At 41.8% G+C, this 27135-nt stretch overlaps 1 protein-coding gene, 1 long non-coding RNA gene, 1 other non-coding gene and 1 pseudogene across 3 annotated transcripts; 2 read left to right on the forward strand and 2 right to left on the reverse strand.

The window, feature by feature from the left end:
- Nucleotides 1–100: 100 nt before the first annotated feature.
- Nucleotides 101–22757, forward strand: LOC148297103 (putative disease resistance protein RGA1; annotated as a pseudogene).
- On the reverse strand, nt 5312–9457 carry LOC148297104 (uncharacterized). The gene is made up of 4 exons (XR_015832800.1): nt 9003–9457; nt 8829–8890; nt 8603–8678; nt 5312–5636 (listed from the first exon to the last, which is right to left on the reverse strand). It is a non-coding gene; the product is annotated as an uncharacterized LOC148297104 (long non-coding RNA).
- LOC148297105 (uncharacterized) lies at nt 5655–8096 on the forward strand. The gene has a single exon (XM_088246683.1). It carries the CDS (start codon nt 5655–5657, stop codon nt 8094–8096), a length of 2442 nt encoding a protein of 813 aa, XP_088102809.1.
- LOC148297106 (small nucleolar RNA R71) lies at nt 6042–6146 on the reverse strand. The gene has a single exon (XR_015833269.1). It is a non-coding gene; the product is annotated as a small nucleolar RNA R71 (small nucleolar RNA).
- Nucleotides 22758–27135: the final 4378 nt, after the last annotated feature.

Below are 27135 nucleotides of genomic sequence, written 5' to 3' on the forward strand. Positions count from 1 at the left end.
AAATTCGTCTTCCAACAATGCGAATTGGTGATCACGCTCTTTAAAAATAAAGTATACACAATTGATAGTATCGTGTAGCAGAGAGAAACATTGAAACACTACGCGCGTCTTCAATCTTCTTCTTCTTGCTTCCCTAGCTATCTTTTTGCTTTCTCTGCTCTCTCATCTCTGTCGCGCGTGACTATGGAAGCTGCAATGGTGTTAGAAGTTCTCTATACTTTTCCTGTGGAGGGAATACTGAACAAGCTGGCTTCACTTGCTGCTCAAGAAATCAGTCTTTTCCGGGGATTCAAAAAGGAACTAGCAAAGCTTCGTCAATCGTTACTCGCGATTCAAGATTTCTTAGGCGATGTGGCCCACCAGCCACAGCAACGGGGCAAGGCAGTGGAGAAGTGGGTGAGGAAACTGAAGGACATAGCTGATGATGCTGACAATGTCTTGGATGAAATCAACTACGAAGATCTCCGCAGGCAAGTAGAACAGCCAAGCCAAAAGAGGACAAAGGTATGCAAATCCCTTTCAAACTCCTGGTTTCGTCGAAACATGGCACATAAAATCAAGAAGATCAATGCATCTTTGTTGGATCTCAAATCTGAGGCATCTTTCGTTGGACTAGTTTCCAAGAAAATAGATGCAACCCCACAAGAAATTGTAGGGGCCAGAGAAACCGACTCAATCTTTGAGGAAGATGAAATCTTCGTTGGAAGGGATGAAGTTCTGTCAAATATAATTAGAACCTTGACCAACTCCAACTTGGATCAAGAAAATCTTTCAGTAATGCCCATTGTAGGAATGGCAGGCCTAGGGAAGACAACTGTGGCTAGGTCACTATTCAATGAAGATTCAATTGGTGGACATTTTGAGAAGAAAATATGGGTGTGTATCTAATACTTTCGAGGTCAAGTCGATTTTAAGCTCGATATTAGAATCTCTTAACCCAACGAAGGCTGGGAGACAAAGCCAAGATGCATTGCTTAAAAACCTCATAGAAGAATTAAAAGAAAAGAGATATTTTCTCGTTCTCGACGACGTGTGGAACGAAGATCCTCAAAAATGGAGCGATTTGGTGACTTGTTTATCAAAACTTCAGAGTGCTCGGGGAAGTGTCGTTATTGTCACTACACGCAGTGCCACTGTTGCATCAATCACGGAAGTAATACTTCAAAGGTGTTGTTGGAGCAGAAATTCTTACAATAAGAATAGCTTCCACAGGTTCTTGGCTTTACTCCGCACTCAGGATTGATGAGTCTCCAAGCAACACTCCTCCAAAGTCAAATGAGCGAGGGTTGGGTACCTGCAAAAGATACTCCGACGCTCAAGTCAATTTCTGTATGTATTTTAGTGCTTCAATTAATTGGAAATCCGTCCCTTCATCTGGTTGTGAAGCTTTGCATTTATACCTGATGCCAACCTTCGGATGCAAGCTTCACTAAACACGTCTTATGTCCGCGAACCCACCAACTGAGAGTCGTGCGTTACCGGCTCCCAACTGTGTTCACGTTATCCCTCAATTTACGCGGGTTGGGGAATGCGGGCGTTTGTACGTACCCACGAACCCACGTCGTGTCGCTTGTGTACAAGTCCATATGGGATAATGCGCCTGTGAACCCACGTTGAGTGGTGCACATCCGAACCCGTGTTGGGCGGTGCACATCCGAACTCGCATTGGGTTTACGCGCATGCGGACCGGTATTGGTCCAATGCACATATGAATTTTCGTTGGGCTTATGCGCATATGAACTCATATTGGACCGACGCCAATCCGAGCTCGTGTTTCGCGCATGCGAACCCACATTGGGCCAATGCCCATCCACACTTATGTTGGGTTGTGCCTTAGTCCGATCCCGTGACGTGGCGGATCGGTAGGGAATTATTCTGCTCCCACATTGCCCCCTTTTTTCCTCTTCCCCCTTGCGCCTAGCACGTGGGTTGAGGGAAAAACTCAACTTAACTCACACTCTCTTTGGGATATTATCTTTGCCCCCTTAGACCATTGGACAAACGCTTGTGTCTAACTTGACAATCAACAGGACAACAACGACAGTCACCAATCTCATGAAAGATCACTAGGGTACATGCATATCTACGTGAATAGTGTGTAGTGTGTCAGATTCAACAAGACAAGAAGTCTTATTAACTACTATCGAAAGATGGGAGAAGACACTTTTTCCTGAGTCTAGACATGGGCATACTTGAATAAGTAACAGCTGGCAACGTAGGTAAGGATTCTGCTTCAGCTCTAGCAAGTGCATGCCAATCACTTTGATAAGATGTCTCATATAATCTACCATGCACTCAAGGGATCTCCAAAAGATAATGGACTTCTATGACCTGACAATTTAGCTTTTCGAAACTTGCTCCTGACATCAACTTAGTACTCCTCCTTCTCCTTTAGAATTTTGCACTTCCCTCTTCACTTATAAAAGAAGGTGAACATACTACAGAGGCAACATGAGTGAAAACAAAAGAAAAGAGAAAGAGAAAAATGGGGGAAAGGAGAAGAGGGAAGGCCTCCCATAATCTGCGTTGGCTTCTTGCTTAATTGCGTGTCAACGATGCTTAGGTATTTTTCTATGGCTGGCCTGTTAAACAGGTCCACACCTGGGTACTGCTTTCCTTCTACAATTTGCACTCTGCCAGATCTATCACCAACCGCCCCTCTCCTTTGAGGTTTCCTTCATCACCAATAACTTCTTTACCCAGGTACCACCTAAGTGTGTAATAATCTATGCATTTCTATTCGCACTAACTCAATGGCGATGAGCATGTATATAAAACTAAATGTTTATGTGCTTGTATTCAAGTAAGGAACATCTGAGAGAAATATGATGCATGTGTGTGCACTACTATTCATATATATATATATATATATATATATATATATATATATATATATATTATATGTTGATAGCGACATGTAGGCATTACTACTTTGTAGTTTTGCATGTGCATATATTAATATATATATATATATATATATATATACTTTCCCTGGACTGCTATATATGTATATTGCATATATGAAAAAGTTTGTGCATGGCCAATGCCAATATAAATCTATGCATGGTATGCGTATTATATATAATATATAGTATATATATATATCTATATAATAGTTCTGATGTAGACCTTACGTTGATACCTGCTACATAGTGTGGGTTGTACCCACCATCAGTACTTCCCAAAACACATAGCATGGTCTGCTAAAGGCTGAGGCTACTCACGGCAAAGCAACCCACATAAATACTTGGTGTTAAACACCCACAGACTTACAAAACTAATAAGGAAGATGAAGTTGACATGAAACACTACTCAACTTATTTAATTATAATATGTTCTAGTTGCACTTGACTTAGTAGAATTATAAACTAAGGTCAATTGATATATGCATACTGTGCATTTTCCTAATGTGTAGTTAACCCGTACGTGCGAATGCTATGGTTGACTTCTGACTACTTTTATTTCTGACTTCTCAGGAGATTTACTCACCTCTGGGGTTGTGTTTTGACTAAGCTGAACCCCTCAAGTCTTACTTATCCGGCTTGGGTTGCGTCGATCTCTGAACCCAACTCAAATTCAAACTGACTTTGCGGTACGCACCCCCTTCTCAAGTTACCTCTTTCATTCAACTTTTGTTTCACCTGCTTGCCTTCTAATTACTTCGATGCCGAGACTTAACCTTTGGGCGAAGTCAAAGGTGGGACATCCCTCGAAGCCTGAGATAAATAAAATGCGGGAGAAATTCCGCATTCCTAATGACGTTACTATTGGTCGAATACCTAAGGGAGCGGATATGTACACAGGGGTTGGAATCCCGGAGGGAGCCTTGGTGCTCTCTGATGGGCATATTTTATATTATATATTTAGCCCCATTCTTAATATATTTTGGTTAATATTTTGGAAGAATTTTGATACTTTGAATTGTATTCTCAATATAGGACTTTCGACTTTCTCTGGAGCAAAACATAATCAAATGGACGAATTTTGGAGTAATTCAAGTTGGAGGATGTTCGTGAGTCACTTGGCTTGATCGTATCAAAATTTCAGACTTTTCTACCAAGCGGTTATTTTCTGGCGATAAAATAAAGGAGCAGTGTGCAGTGCTGGAAAGTGACGTGTTGGGCTTTTATGGCGTTTTTGGAGCCCGAGATGACCTCTGATGGATTCGTGGCCTTCTGGAGAAGTGTTCAGAACGTTTTTATCTTTAAAATGAGCTGTATTGGGCCGGATTTGGATCAGATTTGAGGCCAAAACGTGGCTGGGCAGATTGGGGGCAGATTCTCCTAGTCCAATTTGGATTTTATGTCATGTCATTATTTTATTTTATTTAGTTTCCTTGTGGGGATAGAAAAGCAGGTTCTTGGCAGCTAGGTTTTAGGGAGTATTTAAGTTCTATTTCACAGAATTTTGGGGCTTCTCTTTTGGCGTTTGAACGCGACTTTGCTAGGATTTTTAGAAGAACTTCTACTTCAAGGTGTTTTCGATCTTTATTATTTTAATGAAGAACTTGATTATTTTTATTATGAACATGCGTAACTAACTCTCTTTTGCTAGGGTGAGGCCACGAGCCTTAGCAAGAATATGTAGTTTCTGTCCAATTTGCTTATGATTATATGCATGCAGGTTTTCGAATTATTCATCACTGGGTTAAACTATCTAAGTGTCTTAATGCTTGATCACCATTAGGATGTTTAGAAAAGTAATTTGATGCAGTTTCGGTCGGAGGTCGGTCCCTGAAATTGACGAAGGCTTCTTGTGATTAATATGTGCAAGTTCACTTAGGATGAATACCACGTCTTAAGGGTTGCATGGTTTTTCAAAAGGTTTCACAGAACTTAATGAGTCATGTATGTTTAGATTTGATCTGAATACCACAGACGGATTGCATGTGTGATATACGCTCTATGTTGGGGGTCCAAGTAGGCATATATTAGGAATACCTAACCTTCGAAATATGCATGTATAGGTCATAAGTAATTGGGAGAACTATATAGAATTGTTAAGGTGACGGCGGATCCCTAGTGCTTTCTTAATTTAATTTCTAAAAACACAACTGTTTCTCTTGCCCTTAGCTTTAAATTTACATATTGCCTTATTTTTATTAGTTAAATTCGTTTTAAGTTAAGGTCTTAAAATCAAACATCTCAACTTTCTCTTTTACAATAATTAATTAGAATTTGGTTGCTACGAGTTATTTAATAATCCCTGCGGAGAACGACCTTGCGAGAATCATTTATACTACAATAACCTTGTCATTCTTGCAAGTTTTGTAGGAGTTTTAACCCTGTTTGCGCAGGTACTGAAAAGCCTATCAAGAAATTGGCGCCGTTGCCGGGGATTATTTAAAATAATTCGTTCTAATCAGATTCTGCATTAATTATTGCTGTACATACATTAAAAATAAAAAATAAAAAAAAAAGAAGAAATAATTTCCATTTTTATTTTATTTTTACAGATCACAGCAGAGCAGTGCAGATTACAATCTGTGCATGGTCAGCATACGTTCAGCAGTTCAGCAATTGTTTCCGTTTGATCCAGAACCTGAGCAATCTTTAAGGAGGAGACGCAGGGAGCAAAATTTGTTGTGGGTTCCTTCACAGCAAGGGACTTTTCTGCAATCTTTATATTCTGAGGACCTGCACAGTAAAGAAACAATGGCTTTTGTTATTCCAGAGGCTGGTGAGCCTTTGGGTAATTCTTTAACAGCTCGTGCCACTAACATACCAGGTTGCATTACATATCCAGCAGTGGAAGAGGGGTCTACATTCGAAATCAAGCATCACATGTTGAGTATTCTACCTACATTTCATGGGTTATCAACCGATGATCCTAACATGCACACTGCAGAATTTTTAATGGGATGCAAGAATATTTTGGTGAAAGGATTTTCAGCTGAATCTATTAAGCTTCGTTTATTTCCATACACATTGAAAGATCAAGCAAGGAGATGGCTCCTCACACTTCCATCTGGAAGCATTAGCACTTGGAACCAACTCAGTGAGAAATTTTTAAACAAGTATTATCCAGCTTCAAAGACTCTCGACATGAGAACTCAAATTCTATCTTTTGCCCAAAAACCAAATGAAGAGTTTCATGAGGCGTGGGAACGGTTTAAAGAGTTGAATAGAAAATGCCCACATTCTGGTATTAGCAGTACGGATCAAGTGCATATATTTTTCAGAGGGTTAAATATGACAACAAAAACTCTTGTCAACGCTTCATGCGGCGGTTCGTACAAGGATAAAAATGCACAAGAGGTTTGTTTATTATTTGAAAAAATGGCAGCAGATACACATCAATGGGCAGTTGAGCAGCCACAATCTAGGTCTATTTTTGAGATATCTAATGGTTCTCCATATATGTCGGCACAAATTGAAAAAATGGAGAAAAAGCTTGAAAGATTTGATGCAAAATTTGACATGTTATTACAAAGAATTCCAGGTTCACAGGTTGCTGTACAGCAACCTTTACCAGCTGCCTGTAGCATTTGCAATGTGACAACCCATGATTTTTTGAGCTGTCCGCATAAAGATGCTTATCCGGAATTTGCAGCAGAACACGTTAATGCATTTAATAATTTTCAACGTCCAAGATATGACCCGTATTCAAATGTTTACAACCCGGGTTGGAGAGATCATCCTAATTTTAAGTGGGACAGAGATCAGCCTGCAAGGCCACAATTTCAACAACAGGTACAGCAACCTGCTGCGCCTAAGGCTGCTTGGGAGGTTGCAATTGAAAAATTAGCAAACGCCACTAGTCAAGAATTCCAAAATCTACAGGCAACAGTGAAAAACATAGAAAAACAAATGGGACAGATTGCATTCCAAGTTTCAGAAAGAGCACCAGGTACATTTCCTAGCCAAACTGAACAGAATCCAAGGGGAGGCGCAGATTGTAAGGCAGTTCGAGTTCTACGTTCGGGTAAAAGTTATGACAATAGAGGTGAAATTTGTGCTGGAAGTTCGCAGGCAGCATCACAGCCACAAACAGATTCAGAAAAATTCACCGAATCTGATATTGCTGCAGATTCTGCAATTTTTGCAGATTCTACAGAGTCTATGGGCAGATCCGAAAACAGTGAAAAAATTGCTGCAAAAAATGCAGAACGTGTTTATGTGCCTCCAATGCCTTATCCCGAAAGGTTGAAGCCCAAAGTTAAAGATCAACAGTTGACATATTTTATGAAGACGTTGGCCAAAGTTCAGATCAATCTCCCATTGATTGATGCAATTAAGAACATTCCATCTTATGCCAAGTTTTTAAAGGATGTTTGCACAAAGAAAAAGAAGCTCGTGGATTTTGAAAAAGTTATTCTTACAGAACAGTGCAGTGCAGTTTTATTACACAAACTGCCTCCAAAGAAACAAGACCCAGGGAGTTTTACAATTTCATGCACAATTGGAAATTCTAATTTTAAACGTGCTTTAATTGATTTGGGTGCCAGTATTAATTTAATGCCTTTTTCTGTTTTTCAGAGACTAGGACAAGGAGAAATCAAGCCTACATCAGTTATTCTACAACTAGCGGATCGTTCAGTTGCTTACCCTAGGGGAATTATTGAAGATCTCATTATTAAAGTGGATAATCTCTATCTTCCTGCAGATTTTGTGGTCTTGGATATGGATGAAGACATGCAAACACCGATTATTTTGGGGAGACCGTTTATGGCAACAGCTAGGACTTTAATTGATGTGGAAGCTGGAACATTAACTTTACGAGTTCAAGACCAATATGTGGTTTTTAATTTGTTTGAAGGAGCAAAACGTCCTGCTGAACAGCAGGAATGTATGCACATTGATGTGGTAGACAATATGGTTCAAGCCAGCTTTCAGGCAAGTTCAAATACAGATAAGTTGCTCAGCAGGGGAAAAGCGAAAAAGCGGAAATTGCAGTTAAAGGAGCTAGAGGAAACTCGTCAAGGTGCTTATAACAGTTTTCGCATCTACAAGGAAAGAACTAAGGCATTTCATGACAGTAAAATTTTGCGGAAGGAATTTCGGCCAGGGAAAAAGGTTGTGTTATTCAGTTCAAGGCTTAAGTTATTTCCAGGAGAATTAAAGTCTTCGTTGGAATGGCCCCTATTTGGTTACTAAGGTTTATCCTCATGGGGCGGTTGATATTACAAGTGAAATTAATGGCAACACATTCAAAGTGAACGGTCACAGGCTGAAACCATATTTGGAGTCGCCCTTCGATATTGCACGCGAGTCATTGACTCTGAAGGAACCAGTGATCTAACCACCAGGCTTCTGCAACGTCTAGCTACAGACTTAAAATAAAGCGCTTATTGGGAGGCAACCCAATTTTTCTAAACTCGTTACTTCTTTTTGTTGGTTTTCTTTATCTAGTTGTTTTTATTTTCTTTCTACTCCTAACACATATTTGGTTCAATGTAGGACACAACAATCAGCAGCAAACATACTAGCAGATAATCCTATACTGGAATCATGCACCCAGCAGCAATCCTACACTGGAATCATGCACCCAGTAGCAAGTCTACATGAACATCAAAGGCAGCTATTCCTATGCTGGAATCATGCACCCAGCAGCAAGTCTACCAGATTACAACCACAAAACTTGCAGGGATTCGATATTATACCTGCTCGCAACTTGAAGATTGACTTGCTCGCTGACATCCGGCAGTCTCCACGTCTTATTTCCAAGTTGATGCAAATCTAAAATTGAAGCAGATGAAAACAGATGTGGATGAGTCACTCAAGACAAGGCAAAGAGGTTCTTCAGTCCTAACTGAACTGACGCCAAAATTGCTACTTCCATCAAACGAAGTTGACAGTGATGGATTACAAGCAAACCGCGAGGCTTACCGTTACCCAAGCTCAGAAACATAATTTTCATCAAGACCAATGTGTGGTGTAAATCTGCTCAGCTTTGCAAGTTTGGGGGTTGACCGCACATGGATACACATACACGCAAGGGTTAGACTTTGCTCACACCATCAATTCTGAAACGAAATTTCCAATATCTGAGGAGGGTTTTACCTTTGGCCTCTCAGATCTGATGTTTGAAGTGCATCGTTAAGGACGGAGCGGCTCCTTGGTTACTCCAAATACCATTTCGAGCAAATCCAGCACAGAAAACTCCAAGTTTGAGTTTTGAAACAGCTGCGAACGAGAGCGGAGTGTGGGTTTCTGAGAGAAATGCCTATGAGAGAAGGTTTGAGTGTGCGCAAGATAAAGAAGCGCTATTAGTGCACAGAAGAAATATTTGCGAAAAGGAATATCTGCGCAGGTGACTGGGCTAACAGAGAAAGGGAAGGGTTTGCGTTTTGAGAAAGACACAAGAGAGAGACTTTTGGGTTTTGAGTAGGTGACGGCGTGGATTCTAAGAAAAATTGAATGGAGTATGGGTTCTGATGAGCAAAGGGACAACGAGAGCCGTTGGCTCTGGGCTCTAGTCAAGAGTCTATTTGATTCCTATTTCGTTTTTTTTATTCATCCACTGACATGGACCAACTCATTCACACCCTTTCTCTATTGTCATTAAAATGAGGAGCCAATTTCATCCAAGTGGGGTAATGGCAAGCGGATGCTCTTGCTGTTCAATTTTAGTGGTCCCTCAGCAATTGCCAGGTGTGTTCTTTTCCTTCTTTTCTTATTTAAAATTTTTCTTTGGTCTTTTCTTTTATTTGTGCTCGCATTTTATTTTTCTGTTTTCTTTTAGTTTTTTATTTTTTTTATTTTTATTATTTCCTTTATTTTCTTTTCCACACCTTGGGGACAATGTGTGATTTAAGTTTGGGGGTGGGAAAGTAAATTTTAGTTTTTTAATTTTTTAATTTTAATTTTTTTTTTTTTGAGTCTTGTTTAAAATTTTCGTTTTTAAGTTAATATCCATAGATTATTTTAAACATTAGAACAGATAGACATGGTGAAGATCAATCCCTCATTAGAGTCTTTTCTATTTATTGTTGCTTGGATACTAATTCATGAATTACACTTTGAAATTTGCACATCACACCAACATGGTTTGTGGGGAGTGAGATCAAAATACTTAAATTTTTGTCCAAGTGTGTTTTAATTTTTGTTCTATATAAAATAAAATTAGTATGTGTTTTAAAGTAATAATTGTCTCACCCGAGGCTTTGCCTAGTAACCGGGCCAGTCCTGCCTAATCAGCAGTGATTCTCGAGTCCAACGGTAGAGTTTTGGCATGGGGCAGGGTGGTTAGTTGGTTTCGTAGCCTTTCCAACTCGGGTTAATAAGTCCTTAGGGGTGTTCTACACCTAGTGCCCTAAAGCCTTATTTGGTTTGGGAGTCATTGACCTAAAGCTCGTTACATGGGTTGGATCGAAAGCTTGAGTGATCTGACATTGCACGACCACCACTGTTACAAAAAAAAAAAAAAAAAAAAAAAAAAAAGAGAGAGAGAGAGAGAGAAGCAAAAAGAGAAAAAGAAAAAAAAAAAAAATTATGTGTGAAGTTAGTGGGTGAAGTGTGAATAAATGGGATGAAAGGTAAGGGTTTTTGGTTGAGTCTCCTTAATTATGATGGCTCACTTTACACCGAAGGAAATTTGTGGATTCTTTTCTAATTGACTCTCAATGGTTTAGACTCTGTATTGGGATTGGTTGGAGCTTTTGAAAAGATGTTCGGATTTTTAACATTTTCTATGGATTGCAACTTGAAGGTGGAAATTTTGTCTTGTTTAAGTTTTAGCCTTGTGTCTAGTTTGTTAAGTTTTTTTTATTTTCTTTGAGTCTTGTTTTGCTTGAGGACAAGCAAAAAGCTAAGTTTGGGGGTATTTTGATGGGCATATTTTATATTATATATTTAGCCCCATTCTTAATATATTTTGGTTAATATTTTGGAAGAATTTTGATACTTTGAATTGTATTCTCAATATAGGACTTTCGACTTTCTCTGGAGCAAAACATAATCAAATGGACGAATTTTGGAGTAATTCAAGTTGGAGGATGTTCGTGAGTCACTTGGCTTGATCGTATCAAAATTTCAGACTTTTCTACCAAGCGGTTATTTTCTGGCGATAAAATAAAGGAGCAGTGTGCAGTGCTGGAAAGTGACGTGTTGGGCTTTTATGGCGTTTTTGGAGCCCGAGATGACCTCTGATGGATTCGTGGCCTTCTGGAGAAGTGTTCAGAACGTTTTTATCTTTAAAATGAGCTGTATTGGGCCGGATTTGGATCAGATTTGAGGCCAAAACGTGGCTGGGCAGATTGGGGGCAGATTCTCCTAGTCCAATTTGGATTTTATGTCATGTCATTATTTTATTTTATTTAGTTTCCTTGTGGGGATAGAAAAGCAGGTTCTTGGCAGCTAGGTTTTAGGGAGTATTTAAGTTCTATTTCACAGAATTTTGGGGCTTCTCTTTTGGCGTTTGAACGCGACTTTGCTAGGATTTTTAGAAGAACTTCTACTTCAAGGTGTTTTCGATCTTTATTATTTTAATGAAGAACTTGATTATTTTTATTATGAACATGCGTAACTAACTCTCTTTTGCTAGGGTGAGGCCACGAGCCTTAGCAAGAATATGTAGTTTCTGTCCAATTTGCTTATGATTATATGCATGCAGGTTTTCGAATTATTCATCACTGGGTTAAACTATCTAAGTGTCTTAATGCTTGATCACCATTAGGATGTTTAGAAAAGTAATTTGATGCAGTTTCGGTCGGAGGTCGGTCCCTGAAATTGACGAAGGCTTCTTGTGATTAATATGTGCAAGTTCACTTAGGATGAATACCACGTCTTAAGGGTTGCATGGTTTTTCAAAAGGTTTCACAGAACTTAATGAGTCATGTATGTTTAGATTTGATCTGAATACCACAGACGGATTGCATGTGTGATATACGCTCTATGTTGGGGGTCCAAGTAGGCATATATTAGGAATACCTAACCTTCGAAATATGCATGTATAGGTCATAAGTAATTGGGAGAACTATATAGAATTGTTAAGGTGACGGCGGATCCCTAGTGCTTTCTTAATTTAATTTCTAAAAACACAACTGTTTCTCTTGCCCTTAGCTTTAAATTTACATATTGCCTTATTTTTATTAGTTAAATTCGTTTTAAGTTAAGGTCTTAAAATCAAACATCTCAACTTTCTCTTTTACAATAATTAATTAGAATTTGGTTGCTACGAGTTATTTAATAATCCCTGCGGAGAACGACCTTGCGAGAATCATTTATACTACAATAACCTTGTCATTCTTGCAAGTTTTGTAGGAGTTTTAACCCTGTTTGCGCAGGTACTGAAAAGCCTATCACTCTCACCATCTCACCTAGAGTTTATTAGGTTTCCGCTTCACCCCTTATTTCATCTTGTGTTGAATTCTTTGAACCTCCACCCTATGCAATTAAATCCAAATTCATACTTATTGATCAGTGGTATGCTAGCAGTTGGCCTCAAATGGGGGGTGTCACTAGGCTTCCTAGATTTCTTTTACCACCATTATGTTGCCACGGTTAGATGTGAGACTGAGTATTTCTACCTAACCCCTCGACCTAATCGTAAATTTTTTGGCTACAAACCATCTTCCGCGAAAGATTGGAAGACCCGACCCTTGATGATTACTAGGAATTGGGCGGCCCCTGAGATGTCTTGTGTTTCTATTCCTTCATCATTCGGGCCCGAACCTGGTATTCTTGATTATGTCTATTCCACTGATATTGATTCTGATATGACTTTCCAGAGGAAGCTTATTGAATGGTTTCTTTGTTTTGTAGTGCCCAACCCAACCCGTTCGGAGATCGTTCTTGCTCACCAGCGGATTCAGCGAGTTTGTGTCGATTACATCAATCTAAACAAAGCCTGCCCGAAAGACTGTTACCCTCTGCCTAAAATTGATCAAATGGTGGACGCCACGGCCGGGTATGAACTTCTAACTTTTCTTGATGCTTACTCAGGGTACAACCAAATCCCAATGGCAGTCGAAGATCAAGAAAAAACAACTTTCATCACCGAGCGTGGCTTGTATTGTTATACGGTGATGCCATTCGGTTTGAAGAATGCAGGCTCAACGTATCAACGGTTGGTGAATCAGATGTTCAAGGATCAAATTGGAAAGACAATGGAAGTTTATATAGATGACATGGTTGTCAAAAGTGCGGTGAAAACCCAACACATAGGTCATCTTCAGGAAACCTTCGAGGTGCTGAGGCGATATCGGATGAGGCTGAACCCGACCAAATGTGCTTTCGGTGTCTCATCAGGCCAATTTTTGGGGCACATCGTGAATAGGCAGGGCATTGAGCCAAACCCGGAGAAGGTGGAGGCATTACGAGGCATGCCAAGCCCGAAGACTCCAAGAGAAGTACAAGTGCTGACAGGGAGGGTAGCGGCATTGAGCCGGTTCATCTCACGTCTATCAGACCGATGCAAACCATTCTTTCGAGCAATCCAGAATAGGAAAAATGAGGTTTGGGGGCCAGAGCAGGTGGAAGCTTTTGATCAACTGAAACGATACTTGACAAGTCCCCCGATCCTAACTATACCAAAGCCTGGAGAGATGTTGTATATGTACCTTGCTGTAACCGAAGTGGCAGTAAGCGCAGCATTGTTCCGAGAAGAGAGCTACCTCCAACAACCTGTTTTCTATGTTAGCAAGAGCCTGATTGATGCTGAAAAGAGATACACTCCTGCAGAAAAACTTGTCTTGGCATTGGTAGTAGCCAAGAGGAAGCTTCGACAATATTTCGAAGCTCATACCATTACAGTGCTCACGAACCAGCCTATTAAAGCAATCATGTCCAAGCCAGATCTGTCGGGAAGAGTCACAAAATGGGCAATCGAGTTAGGAGCATTTGACATCAGGTACCAACCAAGGACATCTAAAAAAGGACAGGTAATTGCTGATTTTCTCGTCGAGTGTTATCCCATAAAAGGAACGCATGAGAAACAGAGTGATACGACGGAAGCAGGGTGTAACGCGGCAACACCGTGGGAGTTATATGCAGACGGCTCATCCAACCGAGCAGGGGCTGGGGTCGGAATTGTCCTTTCTTCCCCAGAAGGAATAGAGCTAGAATACTCTGTTAGACTAGATTTCCCTGCCTCAAACAATGTTTCCGAATATGAAGCCTTGGTATTGGGATTGAAAATTGCCGGACTATTGAAAATAGATAATTTGAAGGTGTACAGTGATTCCCAACTCATAGTCAATCAAGCAAATGAGGAGTATGCGACCAGAGATGAAAGGATGCAGGCGTATCAACAGCTGTCAAAGTGTCTGTCTCAACAATTCAAGAAGTTCGAACTAAAGCAGATTCCGAGAGAGCTAAATGAACGGGCGGATCGGTTGGCATGTGCGGCATCGGCCTCGGCTTCGGGAGAGGACTCCACAAGGGTCGTGTCTGTGGAATGTTTGGAAAGCCCTAGCCTAGATGTTGCTGAACCTCGGGTTATGCAAGTTGACTCAGAGGTGATGTGGATGACGCCAATAGAAAGTTACCTAACGACAGGAACGCAACCCGCAGATCCAGTTGAGGCCAGAAAACTTCGGATGAAAGCTGCCAGGTACGCGCTCATAGAAAACGTCCTATTCAGGAAGTCTTTTTCAGGCCCTTATCTACGTTGCCTAAGCCCATCCGAAGCAGAGTGGACCCTGAAAGAGCTACACGAGGGAACTTGTGGCAATTATTCTGGAGGGAGGAGCTTGGCACACAAGGCGATAACGCAAGGCTACTTTTGGCCTTACATGGCTCGAGAGGCTGAACAATTCGTGCGGAAATGTGATAAGTGCCAGAAATATGCGCCTATGATTAGGCGACCTGCAGAAGAGCTTAGTCCGATTGTGGGACCATGGCCGTTCGCCCGATGGGGGATGGATATCGTAGGACCGTTGCCAACTGCGCCTGGGGGCAAAAAATACGTTCTCTTGGCCACAGACTACTTTACCAAGTGGGTGGAGGCTGAAGCATATGGGACAGTATCCCAGACTGATGTGATAAAGTTCGTCTGGCGCAATATCATTTGCAGGTTTGGGATACCCAGAGCCATCATTTCAGATAATGGGACTCAATTCAACAATCGGAAGTTCAAGAAATATTGCGTTGAGAAAGGGATCATTCAACAGTTCTCGTCCTGCAGCTATCCCCAAGGAAACGGACAAGCGGAAAAAACAAACCGAACCATATTCGATTGTCTTAAGAAAAAGCTTGAGCAGCGCAAGGGTAAATGGTTTGAGGAACTCCCGAATGTGTTATGGGCGTACCGAATCACAAAGCGAAAGCCAACGGGGGAAAGTCCGTTTTCCTTAGCCTACGGAAGTGAAGCTGTTATCCCAACTGAGATCGGACTGCCCACAATCCGAACATTGGTGGTGGATGGTGGGGATAACGACCAACAGATTGCTCGCAACCTAGACTTGATTGAGGAACACCGAGAGGTCGCAGCATTACGACTAGCAAACTATCAGAACCAGGTCGCTAACTACTTTAACAAGCGGATCCACCCGAGAAGGTTCAAAGTTGGTGAGTGGGTTCTCGGGAAAGTAATGGAAAACACCAAAGATTTAAACGCAGGCAAGTTTGGTCGCTCATGGGAAGGACCGTTCGAAGTCACCGAAGCATACGGAAAGGGCGCCTACAAGCTAAAACGGGTTGAGACTGGTCAGTATATGCCACGCCCTTGGAATGCAACTCACCTGAAGAAGTATTATGTTTAAATTAATCTACTTATTCATCATCCCACTTATATTTATTCCGCACCTCCCATTCAAATGCTGATTCACGCACTTGGCTTAAAATTGTTGCAAACTCAATTGTGTTTAACTTATTATCGGGCTCCATGTCGATCGCAACACTACCCCGAGATGACCAATCCTCTGGGGGCAGTCAATTGGATCCATGCCGATCCCAACATCACCCAGAGGTTACCAATCCTCCAGGGGCAATCAATAGGGTCCATGCCGATCGCAACACTACCCCGAGGTGACCAATCCTCTGGGGGCAGTCAATTGGATCCATGCCGATCCCAACATCACCCAGAGGTTACCAATCCTCTGGGGGCAATCAATAGGGTCCATGCCAATCGCAACACTACCCCGAGGTGACCAATCCTCTGGGGGCAGTCAATTGGATCCATGCCGATCCCAACACCCAGAGGTTACCAATCCTCTGGGGGCAATCAACAGGATCCATGCCGATCGCAACACTACCCCGAGGTGACCAATCCTCTGGGGGCAGTCAATTGGATCCATGCCGATCCCAACACCCAGAGGTTACCAATCCTCTGGGGGCAATCAATAGGATCCATGCCGATCGCAACACTACCCCGAGGTGGCCAATCTTCTGGGGGCAGTCAGTTGAATCCAGGACGATCCCAACATCACCCAGAAATTACTGATCCTCTAGGGGAAGAGGATAGGATCCGTGCGAATCCTAACATTTCCCTAAGGTTGTCAGTCCTCTAGGGTTAGTTAGTTGGGACCACGCCGATTCCAAGATCGCCTCGAAGGAATTTAAATACACTTAAACTTGCACACATTGTGGGAAACCGAATGGGAAGTAGAATCCTTCCGACTTTATTCAAAAACTCAAAGGTACAAGAAATCATAACAGGTCGTGGGCCGATGCAAAATGAAACAAACTAATACTACGAAACAGCAGATTAGACAATTAACTAGTTGGACTTACCCCACTAGAACCCTAGTGAGGATCGGGCATTGAAACCCAATTTATTACCACTCCCTAAACTCAATTTGTCCCTCTTGGGAAGTTATCCCAATCAACAAACGAATAAGCTGCTTTGGCTCTGTCACGAAAGTAGCTGACCCCTTGCTGGAAGCCGTCACGAATCCCTTCAGAGTGAGCGTGAGCCACGACACGGTCCACATCTGCCAGTTCCCTTCTAAGGCGAGTCAAGGTTTCCCTTAGTAAGTCTCTTTCCCTTTCCATCTGATAAAAACTTGTCCATGGAGAAGTTTCTCTATCCCTATCAGAATGCAGGTGACGATGTCCGAAACGTGACAGCCCAGGGTCGTCCCTCGTAGAGTATAAAGGGCCAGCATCACCTCTGTTCAAGCGAGAAGGTTTGGGACTTTCTTTTTCTCTTCTAACGCAATCTGGTGAGTGCCCATAACAAACCGAAGGAGAGCCAGAATGGAATCCGCATCTGTTGTCAGATCTCGACCGAGTCCTGGATTTACATTCACGACTAGGCAACGAGTTCGGAACTTCAGAGCAGTCAGATGACTTCGCTGGCGAACCAGTTGAAGAACCCTCACCAGAGCAAATCTCTACTCCTCTAGCACCTCTTCTCTTGGGAGAACAACCGTTTTTTGGGATATCTGATGTAGACCTTACGTTGATACCTGCTACATAGTGTGGGTTATACCCACCATCAGTACTTCCCAAAACACATAGCATGGTCTGCTAAAGGCTGAGGCTACTCACGGCAAAGCAACCCACATAAATACTTGGTGTTAAACACCCACAGACTTACAAAACTAATAAGGAAGATGAAGTTGACATGAAACACTACTCAACTTATTTAATTATAATATGTTCTAGTTGCACTTGACTTAGTAGAATTATAAACTAAGGTCAATTGATATATGCATACTGTGCATTTTCCTAATGTGTAGTTAACCCGTACGTGCGAATGCTATGGTTGACTTCTGACTACTTTTATTTCTGACTTCTCAGGAGATTTACTCACCTCTGGGGTTGTGTTTTGACTAAGCTGAACCCCTCAAGTCTTACTTATCCGGCTTGGGTTGCGTCGATCTCTGAACCCAACTCGAATTCAAACTGACTTTGCGGTACGCACCCCCTTCTCAAGTTACCTCTTTCTCCTTTGATTGCACACGTACTGGGATATGAAAGCTTCGCAAAGCTCAGTGAAGCTGCCGATGGATCTTGGCTTCAACTGCCTAAACCACGTCAAGGCCGACCCTGACAGGCTAGATGGGAATAGTTTGCATAACAACGCTTCGTCTTCGCTTTCGAGGACCATTTGCTGCTGGAAGTGATAGATATGCTCAATGGGATCGGCCACGCCTTCAAATAACTCGAATTTGGGTTGAGTAAACTTCGCGGGCTTCTTAGCTTTCAGAATATCACTGGTGAAGGGTGATTTGCAAATTCCTTTGGCAGCTTCAACAGCCAGTTCGGCAGGTGTTTGTGGTTTGTACCCTTTCACAATCTTTTCAATTTGCCTCCGCAGCTCGCTGTCTTTGGACTTTTTCCATTCCCTCCTCTGGTCCTGGTGTTCTTCATGGTCATTCTGCTGATCATCGGAATGGATACTTTCGGTGGAACTTCCATCTGATAATTCTATCCTCTCCTTCCTTTTGCTCCCCTTGAGGCCTTCCGGACGCGACGTATGGTTGCCCTTGGAATTCTCCAAAGCTTCGGCTGCCATCTTCCTCGTTTCACGCAACTCTTTCATTATCTTCTTAAACTGGATGGCCGCGAGACTGGGCTCTGCTTCCTGGGAATTTGATCTGACATCTGCGGATCGAGGACGAGATCGGGCTGGAGTGTCTTGTGCGGATTCAGCCATTGATTAATTTTGCGAGAGTTCCCACAGACGGCGCCAACTGTTGGAGCAGAAATTCTTACAATAAGAATAGCTTCCACAGGTTCTTGGCTTTACTCCGCACTCAGGATTGATGAGTCTCCAAGCAACACTCCTCCAAAGTCAAATGAGCGAGGGTTGGGTACCTGCAAAAGATACTCCGACGCTCAAGTCAATTTCTGTATGTATTTTAGTGCTTCAATTAATTGGAAATCCGTCCCTTCATCTGGTTGTGAAGCTTTGCATTTATACCTGATGCCAACCTTCGGATGCAAGCTTCACTAAACACGTCTTATGTCCGCGAACCCACCAACTGAGAGTCATGCGTTACCGGCTCCCAACTGTGTTCACGTTATCCCTCGATTTACGCGGGTTGGGGAATGCGGGCGTTTGTACGTACCCACGAACCCACGTCGTGTCGCTTGTGTACAAGTCCATATGGGATAATGCGCCTGTGAACCCACGTTGAGTGGTGCACATCCGAACCCGTGTTGGGCGGTGCACATCCGAACTCGCATTGGGTTTACGCGCATGCGGACCGGTATTGGTCCAATGCACATATGAATTTTCGTTGGGCTTATGCGCATATGAACTCATATTGGACCGACGCCAATTCGAGCTCGTGTTTCGCGCATGCGAACCCACATTGGGCCAATGCCCATCCACACTTATGTTGGGTTGTGCCTTAGTCCGATCCCGTGACGTGGCGGATCGGTAGGGAATTATTCTGCTCCCACATGTGTGTTTTGGGAAGTCTATCCATTGATGATTGTTGGGCCATACTGAAGAAAAGAGCATTTCCATATGGTAGTGCTCCTATCGCAAATGATCAAGAAACAATTGGAAGGGAGATTGCCAAAAATTGTGCAGGTGTACCGTTAGTGGCAAAGGTATGTACCGATATATCAATTTGAAGTTTCATCGGCATGCATTTCTTTATTTGTTACAAGTACTCAAAGTATTCAGATAATTTACATACAAGATATTTAGATATAGCCCTTTGCAACTAAAATAGTCACATACTTTTTTTAATATATTCTAACTAAAACACCCAAAATTGAATTGAACGACAAATTCTCCATTAGTATTGAATTATCCTTGTAAATTATTTACAAAGATAATGCTTCCCTCCTTGCCCATAAGAAGGAACTTCTCTTTGCCTACTGATATGGCTCATCCACAATCTGACATGTATCTCTCTTGTTAAGAATAATTAAAGTGAAAAATAAATGCACCTTTGAAAAAAAAAAAAAAATTGGCAAGTGTTAAGAATAATGCTTCCCTCCTTATGGGCAAAGAGGGAAGCATTATCCTTTTTACGATCCCTTGCCATAACCCCCTACGTTTAGCACCCAACATTCTCCCTTTTTAGTCCCTTATTTTTAGCCATTATTATTTCCAAATTTTAGTACCTATTGTGTATTATTTTATTTTATTTTTACAAAATTATTTAAATCCAATGCTACATTTTTAATCTCATAACTAATATTTCCCCAAGCCCAACTTCAAAACATTTCTCTTTTCTATGCCCAAAATCTCTCTTTGTATGAAATTGGATCATTTCTTAATTTTTAAGCCTAAAAACAAAAAGAGTTTGAATTTGTATAATAATAATAATAATTCGGTCTAAAATCAGACCAAAAAGTAAAATTTTATTTTAGTTCAACCCCCAAATAATAATAATAATAATCCGGTCCAAAATCAAACCAGACCAGAAACTAGACCGAAATTGGTTCAAATCGGACCGATTGGTTTTTACTAAAATTGGACCAAATCGGACCAGTTAAATAGTACCAATTTTGGTTTTGGTTTGAGGTGGAAACCAGACTGAACCGGACCGCGCCCACCCCCTATTAGAGATGCTCTTAGGTAAATTAAAACTAATGACAAGAAGCAAGGTTTAACGAATTACCACATCAATAAGCAATATTTTCGTGAATTGTGATACCAGGTTTGGCAATGAATGTTGTTATTTCCACACTCTTGTCCTATTTCCCCACCCACCTTATCTTCAAATATTTAACGATAAATTTACCCACTTGTAAAATAACTTCTAAGGATTTAGGGAAAAATCCTTTGCACATTGTTTATTTCCTTTTGAAAAGAAATCGATGCCACAGTGGCTTCATGACATGTCTAATATGTACTAGTCGCTCCCCATTGCAGAAAAAATTGATGTCGTTTGAATGCGTGTTAATTTACCTATATTTACATGGAGTAATGCTATTTAGACACACAACATTGACCACTTTAGTTGACCACCTTATGTGGCAATTGATATGTCATGCCAAGTCAATTAATGAATGTCGCCATGTCAATTAAAAAACCCTAGCGTTCCTAGTAAGTGGCCTCATGGCAACATTCATTAATTGACATGACATGATACATCAGTTGCCACATAAGGTGATCAGCTAAGGTAGTTAATGTTGTGTGTCTAAATAGCATTACTCATTTACATGCATGCTACTTTATCAATATTTGCAAGTACAATGATTAGGCATATGTACTTAAAAAGTATAGGCAATTTAATATGTAAAATTTATATAAGGGACATTACTCACATAAAAATAATAGGTATGTACTAAGAAAATACTAAATGTGACATATAAATATATATATATATATATATATATATATACAGTTATTCTCTTATCCGGATGTCCGCACGTTATTATCGTGCGGATCCTATTGTAAACAGGCAGGAAAACAGAGAGGGGTAGTACAAAATACACGGCGTCTGCACGATAATAATGTCCGGATGTCCGCATAAGAGAATTTCTGTATATATATATATATATATATAGGTACATTATTTAACCCATATTAATGTACCTAGATTTTGCAAGTTCAACAAGACCTATGAAGAGCAAAACGTGTTCTTTCTCTTTGAAAATTAATTTCAAACTATAACAATGAAAACATTTGAAACTTTGATATAAGTAAAAGGAAATAACTACCTAATCAATTTGAAAACAAAAACAAAAATTATCACGCAGTCAAATTTGGAAACACATAATTTACTCATTGTTTAATTATATATTCCATTAAAAAAAAGCATTAATTATATATAAAATAAAAAAAGACCCCCCAATCCCTAAATTTATGCAAAATTGAAACACCATTACTAGCATTGAATTGCAAATAATTTGTTGAAAAGAATATCGTTACAATGTTATTAGGGGTATTTTAGGAATCAAAAAATATAACATTTAACACATTAAGCTTAATTAGGTAACTCGCTTAGCTAGATCCTAGTTATTTGGTTTTACTTTAAAAAATTGGGTTTTATTTATAAAACATTAAAAAAAAAATGTGATGGGTTGTAGGTAAGAAAAAATTTGTTTGAAGGTGAAAACACAAATTTACTATTTACACACATGAACATTGGCTAAGGATTAAACATTCCAACAAAATACCAGTTTTTGGTGCAATGTTAACATTTACTGGTAACATACAACTAAGTTTATTGAAAAAACAAATGATGTTTCCTGTTATTATAGCCAAGTCACCTAGTTAATCTTTAATATATACACTAATTTATGTACCAACAGGTTTTGGGAAGCATGATGCGTTCTATCGATGACTGGTTGGAAATTCAAAAAAGTAAGATATGGGAATTACCAGAAGGAGATGAAAGAATTATGTCGGTTTTGAAGTTGAGTTTTGATAATTTGAAATCACCTTTTTTGAAACAGTGTTTTGCATATTGCTCAAAGTTCAAGAAAGATTTTAAAATAGAAAGGGAAGACTTGATCCAGCTATGGATGGCTCAAGGATTTCTGTGTTCTTCTCCTAACAAAGATATGGAGGATATAGGTGATGAATATTTTATGATTCTGTTGCAAAACTCCCTCTTTCAAGATGTTATAAGGGATCACTTTGGTATTATTACCCATTGCAAGATGCACGATCTTGTACACGATCTTGCTAAGCTTGTATCAAGATCTGAAATGGAAGATAAACTTGAGAATCAACACGTGGCATGGGATCCTTCCAACAGTTCCGAAAGAAATCTTGAGAAACGGCGGTCACTGTTTGTGAATGGTGATCAAGCCCTTAGTAATAATACATTACTTATAAGCTTTAAGGCTTTGCGTGTTTTAAATTTGAACGGGGCTAATATTGAGGAGCTGCCAAGTTCAATTGGCGTCTTGATACATTTGAGGTATTTGAACGTTTCTCGAACAAACATCAAAGAACTCCCTAAGTCTATTGGCAAGCTTTATAACCTACAAACGTTTTTTTTTTTTTTGAAATAAACCGATTCATTGCAATGAAGATTAGCTGAGGCAACAGTCTTGGGTGAGGAGTTCCTGAACAAGCTCAGGGGCCTCACCAAACCAAAAACAATCTTGGTGCAAATGAAAAGCAAACAAGGCAAGCCTGTTAGCGACACGGTTACAAAGCCTAGGCACATTGGCCACGGAAGATGACTGGAAGTGAGAGAGGAGCACACAACAGTCATCAATCAAAACCCCCCCACTAGAAGCAATAGAGGTATCTTGCGAGACAGCTATAGCAAGCTTGGCGGAGCCACACTCGAAACAAACCCGTTGGAGATTCAACTCCACAGCAAACCGGATGCCCGCCAGCAAAGACACAGCGTGAAGATGATCAAGAGACCCAATATTCCTAAGTTTTTTAGAACAAGCCGCCAGAACGCTCCCTGACTCGTTGCGGATCACCACCCCAATACCCCCACAACGATCGGCAGCAAGCCACACTCCACCGACGTTGACTTTGGCAAAACCGTCCCTAGGCGCAATCCATCTGTGAATAGGCTGAAGGGGGACTGAAGGTGATTGACCCAAGAGCAGACTATGAAACTCCTGCAACCACGAAGAGGCCTGAAACACTAAACCTGTGGGACTAGTACCCACACACTCCCAGATACGAGAATTACGGTCTTTCCAAAGAGCCCAAAGAAGCATAAGAGCTAGAGCAAACGACTGCTTAGAGAGAAGGATAGAAGCAGCCTTTAACCAATCTGACATGCTCGACGCACGGAGACGAGACAACTTCGGGCCCAGAGGAGAAGCCGACCAGACAGCGGTAGCAAAAGGGCATTGGACAAAAAGATGCAGGGAAGATTCCTCAGAAGAGATACACCTCACACAGTCTGTACCAATATCCACTTTCCGATGATACAACCTTACTCGGGTAGGAATAATGTCCCAAGCAACTTTCCAAGCACAAATTTTAACTTTCGGAGGGATCTTTGCACGCTAGATCGCAGACCAAAACTTCTTATCAGTCTCAACAACAGCAGCAGGAAATTGAGGGAGGGCCACCTCCCCACTTATCAGCCAATCCCGGGCAACACCATAGGCACTGCGAACGGTGAAACAACCATTTGGCTCGTGGTGCCAAACCCGACGATCTTGAGGCTTGCGAAAGCTCAAAGGGATCGAACTAATAGCCTCCACCTCCCCCACCGGGAAAAGATCATGGAGGAGTCGAAAATTCCAGTTTCCGTCAGCCTCAAGGAGGGCATCCACTCTCAGATTTCGGAAAGAGTCATGGGGTGGGGGGGAGAGGACTTGGAAAGAAGGAAGTCTAGGGATCCACTTATCAAACCACACCCTAATGGAAGACCCATTGCCGACTTGCCAACGCATCCCTCTCTCCAGAACCTGTTTGGCAGCAAAGATGCTACGCCAACAAAAGGAAGGGTTATTTCCTTCTGGGGCCAATAAGAAGTCAGAACCAGGGTAGTACTTAGCCCAGAATAAGCGAGCCACCAAAGAGTTTGGCTATTGACAAAGCCGCCATCCTTGTTTGGCCAAAAGAGCTAAATTGAAAGCACGGAGTTCACGGAAGTTCAGACCACCTTCCAACTTGAAGTTGCACAACTTCTTCCAAGGCAGCCAATGAATCTTACGTTTGTCTTTATCCCCACTCCACCAAAATTTGGCAACAGCACTATTTAATTCATCACAAAAGCCTTTAGGAAGCAAAAAGCAGTTCATGGTGTAAGTTGGCAGAGATTGAGCCACTGCCTTAATCAAAATCTCCCTACCAGCCCCACTCAAAAGCTTACCTTTCCACCCTTTAAGCTTATTCCACAACTTTTCTTTGAGGGAAGCAAAGACCATGCGTTTGGCCCGACCCACAAAAGTAGGCAAACCAAGGTACTTTTCATGGACCGAGACACAGAGCACCCCCAAAATACTAGAAAGCACAGCACGAGTGTGTTCCTTCACATTTTTGCTGAAGACCACGCTGCTTTTTAGGAGATTGACAACCTGACCTGAGGCTAGTTCATAAGACCGCAGAATTTTCATCACTTGAGAACATTCATCCCTAGAAGCTCTAGCAAAAATGAAGCTGTCATCTGCAAAGAGTAAATGATGTATACTTGGGGCGTTCCTGCAAATTTTAACCCCCTGGATTAAACCATCCCGCTCTCTACTAGAAATCAGAGCAGACAACCCTTCCACACACATAAGGAACAAATACGGGGATATGGGATCCCCTTGTCTCAACCCGCGAGAGGGAACCACAAAGCCTGTTGGGACTCCATTAATAAAAAAGGAATAAGAGACAGAAGTAACACATCTCATGATCATATCAACCCACTGGAGATTCAGACCCAGCCGCAACATCATAGCCCTTAAAAAAGACCATTCAACCCGGTCGTAAGCCTTGCTCATATCTAGTTTAATAGCCATGGAACCTGAATTCCCACCACGCTTGCCATGCAAATGGTGCGCAACCTCTGCCGCAACAAGAGAGTTATCAGAAATCAAACGCCCAGGGACAAAGGCACTCTGAAAGGGAGATATAATAGAATCCATCATTGGTTTCAGTCGGTTCGTCAAAACCTTAGCAGCAATCTTATAAAGCACGTTACAGAGACTGATAGGGCGGATTTGCGACATATCCTGAGGAGATTGAGTTTTAGGAATCAGGGCCACATGAGTGAAGCAGATTTGTTTAAGAAAACCATTCCCCAACAAGAAAGAGCGAACTGCACAGACCACATCATCACCGACGATATTCCAGAATTTTTGAAAGAAGACTGGAGCCATACCATCAGGGCCAGGGGCAGTGGAGGGGGCCATGGAAAACAAAGCCAACCTAATCTCTTCGGCTGAAAATTCTACACACAAAGCATCATTCATTGTACTAGTGAATTTGGGCTCAACCACCTCTAACACCTCATGAACAGCGGAAGTATTCTCTCCCTGCGCCAAGAAAATCTTCCTGAAATGATCCAGAACGATGACCTTAATGCCTTTTTCATCGTCGTGCCAAACTCCTTGAGCATCTTTAAGCCCCTTTAAGCAATTCCTACGTTTCCGATTTGAGGCTTGCTGGTGAAAGTACCGAGTATTCCGATCCCCATTCTTAAGCCACATAGAGCGAGAGCGTTGTCGCCAGTAAATTTCCTCGCGAGAAAGGAGGGAATCGAGCTGCCCCATCAAGGCCTTCTGCTGAGCATGCACCAGACTAGAAGGGGGCAAATTCCAAAGGACCTCAAGAGAGTTCTGGATTCCTTCCAATTCAGCCTTAAAATGACCGAAGGTGTGCCTGTTCCAGTGAAGTAAAGCAAACCTGGTTGCTTTGAGTTTCTCACACACTTGAGCCATAGGCACTCCGGGAGCAGCTGTGCTCCAGCCAGACCGAACTATCTGCTCACATTCCGAATGCTGGAGCCAAAACTCCTCAAAACGGAATCTACGCCTTGATTGAGAAGCAGTCCGAGAGACTCCAGTTCGCACCTCGATAAGGACGGGCAAGTGATCAGATTTACTAGGAGCCAAATGCACCACACGATGATGGGGGAACTTGTCCCGCCAAGGAAAGTTAGCAACAGCACGATCCAACCTGCAAGAAATCCCACCAGACCTGGATGAAGACCAAGTGAAAGGACTCCCTACGAAGCCAAGGTCAGAAAGATCACTATCAGCGAGGGCATCTCTGAAGTTATCCATCTGCCATTCAGATCTTAAGAGACCACCGCACTTCTCCTGATTACTTAGGATTTCGTTGAAATCCCCAAAGCACAACCACGGTAAGGAGGACTGCTGACCCAAACGAGATAGGATATTCCAAGAGAAAAAACGATCAGACACTTGGGGGCAGCCGTAGAACCCAGTCAGTCTCCAAACTCCTACCGAGTCACCCGAATCGCACTCAGCATCAATATGATTGAGAGAGGAAGATTTGATGACAATATTCACTTCCTCCCTCCACAGGAGGCAAAGGCCACCAGCACTGCCCCTGCTTGGAACAACGAACAAATTCGAGAACCCCAACCGGAATTTAATTTGCTCCATCTTCGCCATGCTACATCTTGTTTCACTAAGAAAAATCACTTTTGGCCTTTTTTGGTGAATGAGGTTCACCACCGCCTGAACAGTCGGAGGGTTCCCAAGCCCCTGACAATTCCAGCTCAAAAGGTTCATGAAGCTCGACGAGAGGGGGCCTTCCCAAAATAGAGCACAAACCACAGCCAATAGAGGCTAACGAGAAAGAACCAAAAAGGTTCCTCACGAGTTGGACAAGAGTCAGAAAACATGCATCAGCTACTTGACAGAGGAACACTGACAAACACCTGGCGTGCTTCTTCACTAGCCACACTGCACAGACCGACTTAGGAAAAAACCTTGAAGCCCGTCGCAAGCAGATAAC

Source organism: Prunus avium, chromosome 1 (assembly GCF_965620075.1).
Source record: "Prunus avium chromosome 1, drPruAviu1.hap1.1, whole genome shotgun sequence".
In the NCBI taxonomy this organism is placed as follows: Eukaryota; Viridiplantae; Streptophyta; class Magnoliopsida; order Rosales; family Rosaceae; genus Prunus; species Prunus avium.